The sequence below is a fragment of the Agelaius tricolor genome, unplaced genomic scaffold (assembly GCF_023055355.1).
Source record: "Agelaius tricolor isolate 1412-34295 unplaced genomic scaffold, bAgeTri1.0.p SCAF_6, whole genome shotgun sequence".
NCBI classification, from domain to species: domain Eukaryota; kingdom Metazoa; phylum Chordata; class Aves; order Passeriformes; family Icteridae; genus Agelaius; species Agelaius tricolor.
Window position 1 is genome coordinate 32608443 of NW_027269266.1, and position 14344 is coordinate 32622786.

At 42.5% G+C, this 14344-nt stretch overlaps 1 protein-coding gene across 2 annotated transcripts in view; it reads left to right on the plus strand.

Annotated features, from left to right (window-relative positions):
- The first annotated feature begins 5104 nt into the window (after window positions 1–5104).
- The window catches only part of CREB5 (cAMP responsive element binding protein 5), a 257845-nt gene continuing 248605 nt past the window's right edge, over window positions 5105–14344 (plus strand). The window contains exons 1-2 of one of the 2 annotated variants that reach the window (XM_071429255.1): window positions 5105–5198; window positions 6155–6241. In XM_071429255.1, coding sequence (XP_071285356.1) covers window positions 6239–6241 — 3 coding nt within the window. In that variant the 5' untranslated portion in view covers window positions 5105–5198; window positions 6155–6238. The remainder of the gene's footprint in view (window positions 5199–6154; window positions 6242–14344) is intronic. The other variant, XM_071429256.1, reaches the window with a different exon arrangement.

The following is a 14344-nucleotide window of genomic DNA, read 5'->3' on the forward strand; positions in this document are numbered from 1 at the left end:
ATGAGCTTCCGTTTGGGTCTTTTCTGTGGGAAGGACTGTGCTTCTCCATTATTCTGCTCATTCTTTTTATGTGGCACAAGCATGAGCTACAGCTACCCTTAACTTTACCAAGTGAAAGGAGAAACATGGAATAAAACTGATTTTGGCTAACTTAAGAAGAGTGAAAAACCATAATTTAAAGCTCAGTTAGATGTACCCAACCAACACATCTTAAAAAATTGTTAAAAGTCTGTGGGTCTAGAGCAAGCCTCCTTCCACCAGCTAGCTCTGTAGCTTCTCAGTAGTTAACACATACTGATTTTGTCCCACATATGCTCAGCAGTTCAGTTCAGACAGGGGAGTTTGGAGTTAAGTGATGTGATGCAGCCTTCCAGGAAGGGGAAAAGAAATGGCCGATTCCTGGGCTGTGGCTTCTGCAGCATAGATGAGGTGAAACACGGAGAGCTCCGGCTTGGCTCATCCAACTTCAAGGCACTTTGCCTTTGCAGATAAACTCCAGCAAAGAGAATATGAATTCCCTCTTAGATTCATTTTCAGTACTCACATAATCTTGTAAAAACCAGGAGGTACTGCTAGGCATCTTCATTTCCAGAGGGCATAGTACTGTGGCAATTAGTACTGTTATGGGACAAAATGTGCTCTCACGTAAATCCCTACTACCAATGTATGTAGGAACTTCCCCTTGCAAAACATTTTCCTGCTTTGCCTCTACTCCTACTGAGATCAGGCTCCCTATTTTTGTCACCTGCTTAAAACACAAATGTCATTAAGAAAATGTGAGATAGATCATCAGATGAATGGGTGAGGAGACGTAGGTAGAGCACAGAATTGCAGATGTGACTTGCTTGGCATCCCACAGGACAGTTTCACATCCCTGTGATGTATCACACTTCCTTTCCTCTCCAGTCCACTTTAGAAATGATACAGTTGAACAGGAACAGTGCATACCATTTACATTTCAGCTGATAGAACTTTTTTTTTTTTAAAGTTTGATACTACGTAACTTCTGGCTAACTCTACTTATTCACTAGTTTCTGTCTCAGCTTTAAAACTAATCTGGTACTTCCTAGTAACCTCCTGAAACCATAGAGAATACTTGGTTCCCTTCGCTGATATCCTGTTCAGTCTGTTACTAAAATAAGGAGAGGTGAGGTCTGAACAAAGATGTAATAATTAATAAATTGAGCATTTCATAAAAACACCAGAATTACATTTGTTCAGGATATCACTAGGATTGCTATATATTAAATAGCATAATTTGTACCTCCTTTTAAAATGCATTTTACTATCACCATGGATTAAAGTATGTGTTAAGATCTAGAAATCAATTTTTCCCCTTACCATTTTATTTCTTAGGCTTCACTTCTGTGTAACTAGTGCTGAATTACTTTTTTTGTGGATAGTTTCACATGATAAATGGGGAGATCTGAAGTTTTAGTAGCACATAAGGAGGTGAATAAATTACTGTTCGATTAGACTAAAAGATATTGCTGCAAAGTACTTGTAACAAGATAATTGCAAGTGCCAGAGCTGAAAGTAGCGCTCAACACTGGCAGCAGCTTAGTTAAACATGTGGTTGATGATGTTATAGGAAGAATGGGTATGTAAAATATTCAACTCTACCAGCAGTAAATATTCATTTTATGTGACAGCAATAGTGACTTGCTGAGACTGATATTTGACATACAAAACTCCTATAATTATTTTAATATCTTTACTTCCCAATGATTTTAATGATATGACAAAGATTTTAGGTGTTTGCTGAAACAGCACTACTGTCATTTACTATCAGTCAAACAAAATGTCATTCTAACTCATACCACTTCAAATGCCTGAGTAGTTTTAATATCTATTAAACTACTGTTGTAAAGAGTGTGCTCTTTTCAGGTTTTATACTTACAGACTAAAACTGACAAAGACCTATATGTTAAACATTTGTTAGAACATACAATACAGAAAAGTATGTAAGTTGGGATTTTGCCATAAGAAGAAAGCAGCTTTATAAAAGCCTGAGTATAAAAATAGAAAAGCAGCGTATAACTTTGTACCTTTAAATTAGCTTATGAAAAAACAGGTAGTGCCTCATGGAGTTGATTGCTCAGTACTTTTCATTACAGGTTTCTTCAATCTCTTAAAAACATTGCCAAGTGTTGAACCATACAGGATGGAGTTTTCCTGCCCTAGGCAGGAGTATTTTGGAAAGCTACTTCCACAATTCAATCACTCCTGAACAATATTCCATAAAAAGGAAGTTTTCTTGCCTAACATTAACCCGTATTTCACAAGTTGGTGTTTTCTCTTTGGTGGTGTTTTGTTTCTTTTCTTTTTTTTTTTTTTAAACATACAGTGCTTTTGAAACAGGAACCTGAAGTTCTGCAGAATGATCATTTTGCTGGCTGTTCCAGGAGGTGCCTTTGATTAGCTTCTAAGATTTGTTCAAATTTGTCCCTCATATAGAGCATGTTCTCAAGTTACGGCTTGTCAGCTGAGCTGTGGTAACTGACTCTACATTCCTCATTTGCCGAGTGGAATATGCTAATTCAAACCACCTTTAGAGGAGTTCATATTAAAGAGTTGTTCTTCACTTGTGACAGCACACAAGCAGACATCAGCTCAACTTGAAAGCAGCAACTTTGCAGGCAGAGGAGCATCTCTTTTACTATCAGCATCCCACAGTTTAAATAAAGAAAGAACTTGGCAATTACACTTTCTCAATGTCCCTTCTCTGCTCAGTGTTCTCAGGCTGAAGGCATCGACACATTTTCTTCTCTGTGAACCGCTCAACCACCAGGGATTAAAGTGAGCATAGAACAAAACAAAGCTGCATCTCGGTGCTTCTTTTCACATCCCCATTGAGAGATCAGAGGAATTACCATAGAACAGAGAGAAGGTTGGTAACAGGCAAAAGAAAAACGGAAATAGAGAAATAAAGATCTGGAAGAGGGAGGAGAGCAACAGAATCTGAGGGTGGCAAGTGAAACACAAGTTGGGCATGGGGAAAAGCAATAATATGTGACACATATTGCAGCAGATTTGAACCTCAGAGGAACCGTTGATGTTATTCTGTACTCATTCTCCCCCCCAGGACTCCAACTCATTTCAAGAGTCTTTCCTCAGGCCCTGAGACTCATATCAGGAACCCAAAACCTCTCTGGCTCTGCTGTCAGTGAAAACCAAGGTAACCACCTGTCAAAGCATTTGTCACCACCCTCTGTGGGGCAGACACACACAAACTGCTGTCACAAGCTGCCTGTCTCTTTAAGTGGTAGAGATCTGTCAAAGTATCTATGTGGCAGGTAAAGCTATTGGTCTCAATAAAGTGGTGGTCCTGTTCATCTTGCTTTTAGGATCTTTTTTTTTTGCCATAACTGAATCGTACTACAGAGGTAGCCAGCAGATTTGGGCCCTGTTGTCCTTGACAGGCACCTGAAATCTCCATTTCCATTTACAGTTTGATCTCATTGAGAAAACTGGAGAAAACCTCACTGCAATCCCAGGAAAACCCATTGATCAGCCACAGTGCCAGCTGCACGTCTGTGAGAAGTGTGAGTACATAAATTGTACAATGAAATCTCAATGAGAGATGCAGAGCTGTTTCCTGCGCTTAAATCTTTTTGTCATGGCCTTAAAAACTGCTGTGTTTGTGTATGCTAAAACCCTTCCTGTGAGACAGAAATAACTGCAATTATTAATTTAGTCATCTGTGCAGTTTATAATTCCAGGACGTTTGGAGGTAAGGCACTTTGCACTCGCTATGCAAGTTCCAAAGATAATACCTGACAAAACGAAGGCTTACAGTGACAGCATCATTGAGCTTTATCTTAAGGAGTTAAATGAGTTCAAAACCTATCATCAGTCACTGATAGGATTCGCTTCTATCTGCCTAAATCCTGCATAAAGTGCCAGTGAATTGTTAAAAGCTGAAGATGATAATTAGACAGCCTAATATAAACCTGCAAAAGAATGGTATTATTGGGAGTAAAGTGCTGTATTATTGCCATTTGTATAGTAGTTCCTGATTTTGGCAATGTGTGTTGTATTACTCTCTCCTTTCTTAATGGAATATCAGAGAAAAACCAAACTGAGCAAGCCATTGCAGATTCTGAGACCCTCAAAACACTGAGCTTTCCTCATGAGACATTTCAGGCTTAGGTGCTAAAACACTGCATCAGAATTAAGTCATACCTCCTGGCATGAATCAGCTGCTAAATCCAGTTCAATCGTGTATCTTTGATACAAATCCCGCCTGGATAACTGCAGTGTGGAGTCAAGTGCCAAAGTAACAGCCTCCAGACCCAGGTGCCAGAGGCACTATTGAGGAGCATTATTAGGCTGAGAGTAAAAAAAAAAAAAAAACCAGAAAAGGAGGCACTGGAGTAGTTACGGGGTGGAACAATAACTTTGGCACCGGCAAGCGTCCCAGACGACGACTCAGAGACACTGCCAACTAGATGCAGAATGTTTAAATGTTCAAAAAGCAATGAGACACTCTTATTATATCAGCTAAGATTCTTTGTGACTGCGCTGCTCCAGCGCCGCTGGGGTTCCGCCGCGGCATCAAACCCTGCCCGGCGGACGCCGGGCACACCTGGGCAGGTGGACAGCGGCGCATCCTCGCAGGGCTGCAGCTCGGGACGGAGCTTTTCCTCCCTTGTCGGGCACCGCGTTACTCTTTAAACATTTTCTAGATAAAGAAACTCGAGCAAACAAAAATACCCGAAAGAGTTCGGGGCTGCAGGACCCGAGTCCCAGCTGAGCGCGGGCCTCCCCTGCGGCTGTCACTCAGCAGAGGCTCCGCGCCTGCCGGAGCCCGGCACGGCCAGGACACCGCTTTCCCCTGGCAGCGCCCGCCGGGCCCGGCTGCGCCCCTTCCCGCCCGGGCATCGGTGCCGGAGCCCGCGGGTGCCCGGGACGCGGGGGGCGGGCCGCCGCTGCCAGGCTGACTCACCCCCGCTCCGCTCCGCTCCGCTCCTCCCAGCGCCCCGCGGGGGAGGGACCGCCCGAGGCCGCGCCCCCGCCCCGCGCTCCCGGCCCCCCCCGCCCGGCACGGACCGCAATGATTTAGAAGTTCAGGAATCCCACGTGACGTCACGGAGGGTGATGTAATGCTTCTCTAAATAGAACGTATTGTAACCGTCCCTCAGTCCAACGTGGTTCCTCCGGCCGCGCTGCCGGTCCCGTCCCCGCCGCGCCGGGCGGTAAGTTCCTAAAAATACGGGGCTGCCCCGGGAAGGCGCCCGGCGCGGCGAGCGGCGCGCCCCGCAGCGCGCCCCGCACGGAGCGGAGCGCAGCAGCGCAGCAGCAGCGCCGGGTGCGCGGCTGGGGAAGGGGCAGCTTGCGGCTGCAGGGGCTCTGCCCTCCGCCACCGCATCTGCTCCGCAGGCGGCAGCGCCGGTCTCCGTCGCGGGCGCGGGGTCCCGCCGCTTCCGCGTCCCCGCCGTGCTCGGGGAGAGGGGCGTGAGCGACCCCGCGTCCCGCGGAGGGTCGGGCAGGGCAGGGCAGAGCGGCGGGGGCGGGAGCGCACGGTCGCCGAAACGCGGGGAAGTCGGACTCCCCATCCGCACTTCGGGGAGTTTGGGAAGTCTGCGCGCTGCTTCCCGGGACGGGATGGGATGGGATGAGATGGGGCGGCTGCCGCGGAGCGCAAGCAGCACCCCGCTGGTGCTGCCCCGAGCGGAGCGAGCGGGTGGGCAGCTCCCGGCGGAGCGAACGCGGAGTCCCCGCGCCCGCGGCGGGCTGGACGGCTCCCGGCGATGACAGCTCGGCGGCGCGCTGCCCCGCCATCCTCTCTCCCCGCCGCCCCCAAAACTTCTGGATAAGTTTCGCGGCGGCGGCCGTGCTTCCCAGCGAGCCGGGAGCAGCCGGCGGTGTCCGCGGGGCGGTGCGCGGGGTGGTGCGCGGCCGCTTTCCCCGTGAGACACCCCGGGTGCCGGGCTGCTGCTGCCGGCCCTTACGTCATGCTGCGGGCCGGTGCGGGGCTGATGCTCCGCTTCTGATGCCCTCGGGTGCGGGGAGGGGGCGAGTGTTGACAAGGTCCCCCCTCTGCAGCCTTCCTCTCCCTTTACAGCCCCTCTACTCCGCTCATCATCCCCCTGCCTCCAGCTCCGCGTCCCCCCGCTACTGTCCTCTCTTACAGGGGTCTCTCTCTCCCCAGCGAAGTTTTCAGGACGATAAGAGCTGCAGGAGTGTAAGGGGAATACTTGCTAAACTCTGCCTCCTCTATTATTTATGTCCGAGCATGGTGAGTGATCCTTCATCTCCAGGGCTCAATATAAGCTTTATAATTGGAAAGAGAGAGGTAGTTTCAGAGATGGGGGTAGAAATAAAGGAAAATGAAATGTCCATATGTTGTTTGGTTTTTTTCTTTTCTTTTTTTAAATCCAGTCCAATATGAGAAGTGACTTAAGCAGCAAGATTAGAAGATTTCCATATATTATCAGTAAGAAACAGTGCTTAGCTAGATGAAATTGAAGCTTGAACAGAAGAATAAGAATTACTGTGAAGCATCTTACTTGGGCTTTTCTTGAGATTGCAGTTTTTAAAGAAAGATTCACCCGCTGGTGTGCACCAGACTTTCCTTGTCTGGCCATTTGGACAAGTAGCAGTGCGTCAAGGAACAGTGGTGTAGGAAAACTTTCTTGTAAGAGATATATGGGGATAATCCAGAAACTGGACTGAAATAAAATTGAGAGGTAGAAAGTGAGAGCTGAATGCAAAAATGTAGGGTAATTTGTAGGAATTTTGCTGAAGGAGGTATGCTTCCATAAAGGTACTGTTTATATTCAATATAAAAGTGTAGAGTGGTGAAAGTCCCTGCTCAGTGTTTTGTAACTTTCATGTGGCGAATGAGGTTGTCGGTATCAAAAGCTGGAAATTCTTAATAAAAAATGGCTAAACTCCTTATTTGTGACTCCTTAATCCTAAAGGGAGCTGTACAGGTCGCAAAGCACTAGGGAAAAGTGTGATTAATGATCAGTGATTAGTGATAAGTGATTAGTGGTTTTATTCAAACTGTTACCTCTGACCAGAAGCACACATCAGAGGATTAACAGGCTCTTTAGATAAATGCTCATTAGTGGAAGGGGGAAAGCAAAGATAATAGGCGTGCACACAGGGACAACTTTCTAGGAAAATCATTCCTGTCTCTGGCATAATAAGCTCTATTAGCAGAAAGGCTCTTTAATTTAAAAGTTGCTTTTATCTTGTAAATCAAAGATAGATGTAGAAGTTTGCTGCGCTATTATTGCCTAAATTTTCCCATATCAACTAGATGTGGATTATCTCAGTAGTGATATTTTATTAAAAAAACCCCCGCACCACAATTGAATCTGTAAGAAACGGAACATTCCCAAGGGCTAAAGCCCTGCATCCCGAGGCATCTGCTCCCCAAGCCTGCTGCTGGCAGCTGACTAGATGGCGCAGTCCTGTTGTGAGTGAATGCACACTTCTGGGTTATGAACTTAGCAAGTAGCAGCTTGCTAGGTGTCCTTCAACACTTACAACAAAGTTGATTCTGTGCTGGGTTGGAGGCTAGACAGTGCTATGAGTTTGTAGTCACATTTTCCACTTCAGTTAATCTAGGGAGTTAAAGGCTGCTGGAAAAATTAGTCTCATTTACTGAAAGAGATGGTGAGAGAAAGAAGAAGAGAATGAGAGAGGGGCAGATAGCTACAGCCCGGGACATAACTCTTGATTGCACTGTTTTGTACTGCTTAAATGAAGTACAGTTCTGATGGCCCTAATTAATGAAGCCTGAAAGCTCTTGGGAGTTTTTCCCCCAGCTATAACTGGCAAAGTGAGTGTTTTTCTTTCTTTTAAATAAGTCACTAAAAAGAAGGAACAGTTGGTGTGGTGGTTGAACAAAACAACTTGGACCTGACTGTGCTTTACAGATTATGGTAAGGAGCCTGTTTTTATGATAACTAACCAGGGATTTTTCATTGCTCTCAATTATATATGGCTTGGGAAGAAGTGGTATCCACTGCTGTCGATAGACTTGGGGGTTTCCTTTGTCCCATTAGCTTGCATGGGATTTATGTTTGGTTTCAACTGTGGAGATCATCAAAGTTTCAAAACTTTAAGAGAAACACTTGAGTGAAACAGGAAATAGAAATAATGAACTTATGGCATGAAAAAGAAATGGCTGTAGTCTCCTATTGTTACATCTTTAATTGGAGACTCTTAGGAATAGTTGGGCTAATGTTTAAAATCAAAAAGTTTTGTAATAGCATATAAAAAAGGTAATAAGCGCTGTCTGCCAGTTGTGAATATTGGATGGCACTTTTCCAGGATTTAAAATTGCAATATTTTTAAAAGTTTACACATTTAGAACAAGCGGAAACCTTTTCTCCCTTCCAAAACACCCATTTATAGTTCAGCTTCAATTTATCACACTCCTCTTCTGCTAATTTAACCCAGGGAATGTAAGGGGAAAGAAACCACGTATATACATTTAAAGGGAAGATAGAAGCGAGATTGTACATGTAATTTTATTTATATCACCACTTAGCAGAATGACTTACACAGATAAAGAGTAATAGGTGCTTTTTAAATTTGATATTCATTTCCTCACACTGAGAATCTAAAATGTGCTGCACTCACATTTATCCTGTTCAGTGCCGAGGAATCTTCTGTAAAAGATCATTGCTGTGAGAGCCGGAGTTCACTCTGGAGTTGATAAGAGAGAGGTAATCTCCTCGCGCCGTCAGAAGGCTGCTCTTACATACTAAACCTTTCAACTCTGTGTGGGCAGAATCTCTCTGAGCTGCAGGATGATTTGAAACTGGGTTATTAACTTGTCTCCTTGTGGCCCCCTCTAAAAACCTGTCTCTGTGCTCCCAATCAGGGTATGAGGATCTTAAATATTAGATGAATTCTTGCAAGGTTGTTGTTGCTTTTAAAACAATTTCTTTAGTCAAGAACTTTTCCTCTACTTTTTGTCATCCTGTGTCTCTAATTTCTGCCATTAGTTGACTTTCTGGATTTCCTGTAAACCTGTTGCTTTGAGGGTTTATACCTATGTCTGTGCATTGTTAGCTTTAATTTTAATTGCAGCGACCGTCTTTCTTATGAACTCTTTATTATGAGAAAACTATTTCAGGACAAGATTTTGCAATAAAAGAAGAACAAAACTGTTTTTACTTCAAACATTTAAAAAATATTACTAAGGACCATGTGATTTATTATTGGAACAAACTGGGTTTTTCTCTCAAGGCCCGCGAACACTGATTTTTCTTGTAACTTATTGCAGGAATACTCTACCCAGCAGACACAGTTGCTGGAAAAGCAGATGTATAAAGCAACAAGTCTTTCAGTTCTGCTTCACAGGTCTAGGTGATTCTTTTGCTTTGATTCTGTTTTGGTTATCTCATGCTAATCAAATTAATAGGCAGACATATATAACTAAGCCAGCCTTTTTGGCTTAATCTTTCATGTGTAAACTTTCATTGATACAAATACATAGGAGTCTCAGTGGAAATATTTAAAATACTTTGAGATTCTGTCAGTCCTAAGTACTAACTTCAGGGCTGATCAGAGAGCTTGGTAGGTCACTCTGCAATAGCTCAAAAAATTTTTGTTGATTTGTCCTCTCTTCATGCTGCAAGCTATTCAACCCCTGTTCCCCCCTCCTCCATCCCCACCCACCCTTATTTCTTGGTAAATTATCTCAGCAAATTATAATGCTCCAGAGCTTTTAGGGCTCTAGCCTTAAAAAAGAACTTTTAAGGCTTTTGCATTTTTCTGCCTTGACAAATGATCGAAGTTGATCACAAATTTAAAGCAACAGTTTGGAATAAGAACTATGAAAACATATTTTTTCCTCCTACCTAATAAGTGATATTACTATGCTAATTTACAATTCTGAAGGTGTAGTATTCTTGGCCACAGACAAAATAGTGATCTCAGACAATATGTTATCATGCTGGATTTTAACTTTAGCTATGTTATAGCATTAAGTACAGAAATGAACTTCTGTAGACTTGACATGTAAAAACAAAATCCTGTTATGGAAATAATTTTTGTTTTGGTTACATATACAATCAAATAAATTATTTAAATAGTCTCAGGTATACATAACGAGCACAACATAATATACATAAAATTACTGTTTTGGATATGTGATGAAAGGCCTTGTTGAAGCAGATAAGCTCTTGTATTTTTTTATGTCCGTGGAGCTCTTGTGTTACTTTGTGCACTGATTATTTTGCTCCTGTTATGGCTCAGGTTAACGGGGCAAAATTGAAACTCTAAAATAATACTTAATCTACTATTTTTTACTAAGGTGTCATTTTCGTCTGTAATTAAAATTACTGAGAGTCAGTGTTTCTTTACTAGCCGTTGTATGGGAAATGCAGGTGTTATTTGCCCTTAGAGAGTTAGGAAAGGGCTGGTTGCACTTGTTTGTAGGTTTTTAGGTTGTGATATCAAATGCTATTTCATAAACACAGAGAGATTTTCCAAGGATTTTGCTGAAGGCTGTAGGATTTTCAAAGTAAAACATTGAAAGCTTACAACAATTTCCTTAGCTTAAAAGATGTTTTGCTTTTGGTTCTTGTTTCCGCCTTATACTTTTTTGAGAATTTGTTCAAGAAGTTGGTCCCACACACTACTCCAGAATAAATTCCTTGAGACACTGTCATCAGCAGTGTTTGTATAGGTGTGTGGTTTTAATAATCTCTTCCTTTGAAACAGCTCATGTCGCTGTCGTGCTGCCCTGCCACGTAAGGTGATTTTAAGGCGTGGGGTGAAGCCTCACTTGGCCAGAAGGCTCCACTTTGTGGCAATGTCTTTAGAAGAAGCCAGAAGGAATGAGATTTGAATTTAATTGGGGAAAAAACCTACAAATCCTCTCTTACCTTTGCCAGCTGATTCTGCTTTTCTTTAGCTCTGAATGTTTTCATTGCTCTTACTGGGGTACTGAGACCTCTGCTAGCTCAGGAATTGGGCATGGTTTGATCTCACCTGCAGCTTTCTACCACACATAAACTCTACAAACAGTTTCTATGGCCTTTTTAACCTTTGTAGGGTTTTCTCAAGCAGCTTGCTTTTCTTTCATCTCAGCTTCTTTCCTTCCTAAGGGCCTTGTCTTTGTGTGCCCCCACTCACCACATCATTTCAATGCAGTTGAAATGTCTGGTCCCAATCACTGTATGTTTGTGTATTTTAATGTTTTTTGTCCAGGGATGTACTGGGTTCCAAATAGTCATCCTTAAATACACTGCCTAAAGTTAATACTTTAGAGATATGTAATTAATTTGGCTGATCTTTCCTCATTTAGAGGAAGCTGCCTTTTTTCCTGTTAACTTTGTGGGCTTTTGCCTTTAGTTACTCTCCCATTGCATGCAAGGCAGCATTGTTCATCACCACCTTTTTCTGAGCTGTACCCAGAAACTAATTTGTCTTTTCAGGGAAATCAACCTGGACCAGGGGCTCCTAGATCTAACATCTGAGTTTTTTTCCCCTGCTGGTCTAATGTAAAGAATGCTAGTTAATATGCTCAACACAGGGGGCTCTGTAGCATAATAAACAGAATCTGAGACTGGATTTGGGATGCGTTGTATAGAGCAGCTATAGCAGCAAGCAATTAATTGAGATGTTAGTGTCTTGTATTCCCTCTCTTTTTTCACTTTTCTGTCTTTTTAAGTCTTCCAGTTCTGGAGTGCTGAAAATACTACCTGAAGAGTAATATTCTGGCTAAGTAAACACTCCAAGATATGGACGATGATATTAGTAGGTCACTTGGTCATGCACTGATACTGCAAACCAGTAATTCAGTCATGGCCGAACTAGTTTGCAATCATTCCCAGTCCAAATAACTCTCACTTAACTTTTCAGAAAACTTTTATTCAAAAGCAATGCTCTGTTACTAGGTGCAGAGCTTTACATTATGAATGGCCTCAAGTTGCACCAGAAGAGGTTTATCTTGCATATTAGGAAAAATTTCTTCACCAAAAGGGTTGTCAAGCACTGGAATAAGCTGCCCAGGGAAATGATTGAGTTACCATCCCTGGAGGTAATTGTAATTACAAGATGTGTAGATGTGGCAGCTGGGGACATGGTTTTGTAGCAGATTTGGCAGTGTTGGGTTAATGGCTCAACTTGATGATCTTAAGGGATTTTTCTAACTTAAACAGTTCCTTGATTCTGTAATAGTAAATCATACCTCCATAGGTACTACCCTGAATTAACTTTAGGCAATTGGTTTGGTTACATCTGCTTTTGGTTCTGGTCAAGTCAGTGAACGAGTTTATCACAATTCTTTTTTAGGTGCCCAGCAGGAACTCCAAAGGTGACCTGAGTGTGTGATGGCAAAGAGCCTGGAATTCTGCTTGTCCAGAAATGACACTGTCTGTGCCATTGGGCTTGCCAGTATCTTACTTATATGAAACTTCTCAGAATGGTTGTAAAAACTAAAAGTGGAGCAATGGAGTAGAAACAGATAATCAATTGCTTTGTTCAGGACTGTCTATTCCTACCTGTTGTTTAACTTCATTACTGAATAAATGCTTTAGGAAGAAGAAATTTTGGTTAAGGGTTTATGATAATTTCAATCACGACATCAACTTCATTTTTTGTGACTTAAAAAAAAGCTCATTTTGCTGGTGATTACTTGGGCATGGGGGAAATGGCATTTGCATATTTTTCCCAAATATGCAAATGAAGAGATCAGGATCAACATCTGTAGAGACTTCCATAATTTTCTAGAGTGCGCAAAATGAGGGAAAAGAAGGGATTCTGTAGTTAAAAACAAGTTAAGGAATTTTCCTTCTTTTCTCTACTTCCATCCTTAAGTGTATCAGTGTAGCACTTTAAAGTTGTTTTATATCTGTTATTAAATAAGTCCAGTGTAAATTTCTTTTACTGGATGTGTGACGGAAAAGTATTTTAAAAAGGCAGTGGGAGATCAAAATGAATGATGTAAAACTTAAACCACTTTCTCCAATTCCTGTACTGCCCTTTCATTCTTCAGTGCTAGTAAAGCAGTACATGGACTCAGGCATGAAAATGGGTTAAATTTGAGTACTTGATGGTTTTTCACAAAAAGTGAGAGAAAGCAGTAATCTAACATTTTGATGAGAATCTTTAAAAGACAAGCTTCTGTAAATAATTTGCTATGAAAGTAGAAAGGATCAAAAGAGCCATGGGTTTTATGACTGGGTAAGTAGAATTACATTCTTGTGGATTTCAAAAATATCATAGTAGAGCCTAATTCTCCACTCACCCTGATACAAATCTGGAGCAACTCTATAGAAATCTGTGGAGTTACCAACTGCAATAATACTCATTGAAAAGAAAATTAGATTCACGGGGTCTATTCTGAACATAGCCTATCAGCTGTGCACTGTGCAAGTCCCATTATTGAAGTAATAGCCTTACATGTCACGTTAGGGACGGCTGTTTCCCCAAGATGAACATGTTTGCAGCTCTCCTCATCTTGTGGCTACTTTTTAAGGGGGCAGGGGGATATTGAGAATACTTATTTTCTGCTCAATTAATATTCCTTCCGTGCACTCTCCTTCCTCTCACGCGCTTTATGTGTGGGTGCGCAGTCTGCACTCTCCATCATCTATCTGTCTGTGTCTCTTTGGCTGTGACAGTCACCACTCTGGCCTCAGGCTTGCACAACATAGATGAAAAGCCCACCAAGCTTTTCAGTTAAACATGGCAGGATATAATTCTGCTCCTAAATATGATGTGCACTTTCACGATTAACGACGCAGCTGTGAATTGGAAGTAACACCTTAGACTTCGGTTACATTTTTTACGTGGAGGTTTTAGGTTTTCTTTCAGCATCTGAAAAAAAGGAGGCGATAGAGGGCAAAAGAAGCGAGGAGGCACTGTGGCTCGGCAGTTTTAATAAATTGGAGTATTTGTCTGCAGCACTGCATAAAGCAACACCCAGGACACTCGAGCATCTTGCATAGCTCCCAAGCTGGCCTGAGAGTGGGAACAAAGTCTTTGAGAAATGGGGGAAAAATGTCATCACTGCCTGAGCTGCTCTGATTTTGTTTTTTAAACAGCAATAAACAGGGAATTTTGAGTAAAGAAAAACATTGTAAAGAGTGATAAATAGGCAGTGTCCTGTGTACAACTCACACTTTGCCCAGGCCTAATCATGTACACTTACTTGCTTCCAATTTTCTTCATTTGGCCCAGCATATGTGGGGTCAGCTCTGTTTCTTTTGAAATTGGTATAAATTGCTTGACTTTTCTGAAACTGTGTGGAGTGAGGGTATGGCCCACGGTTGATTATTAATGGCACACAAAGGGCATCTTCTGTGTATATTCTTTTGTGAGAAGATACAACAAATATTTTTAGGCCCTATAACCACTCTGGTGTGCA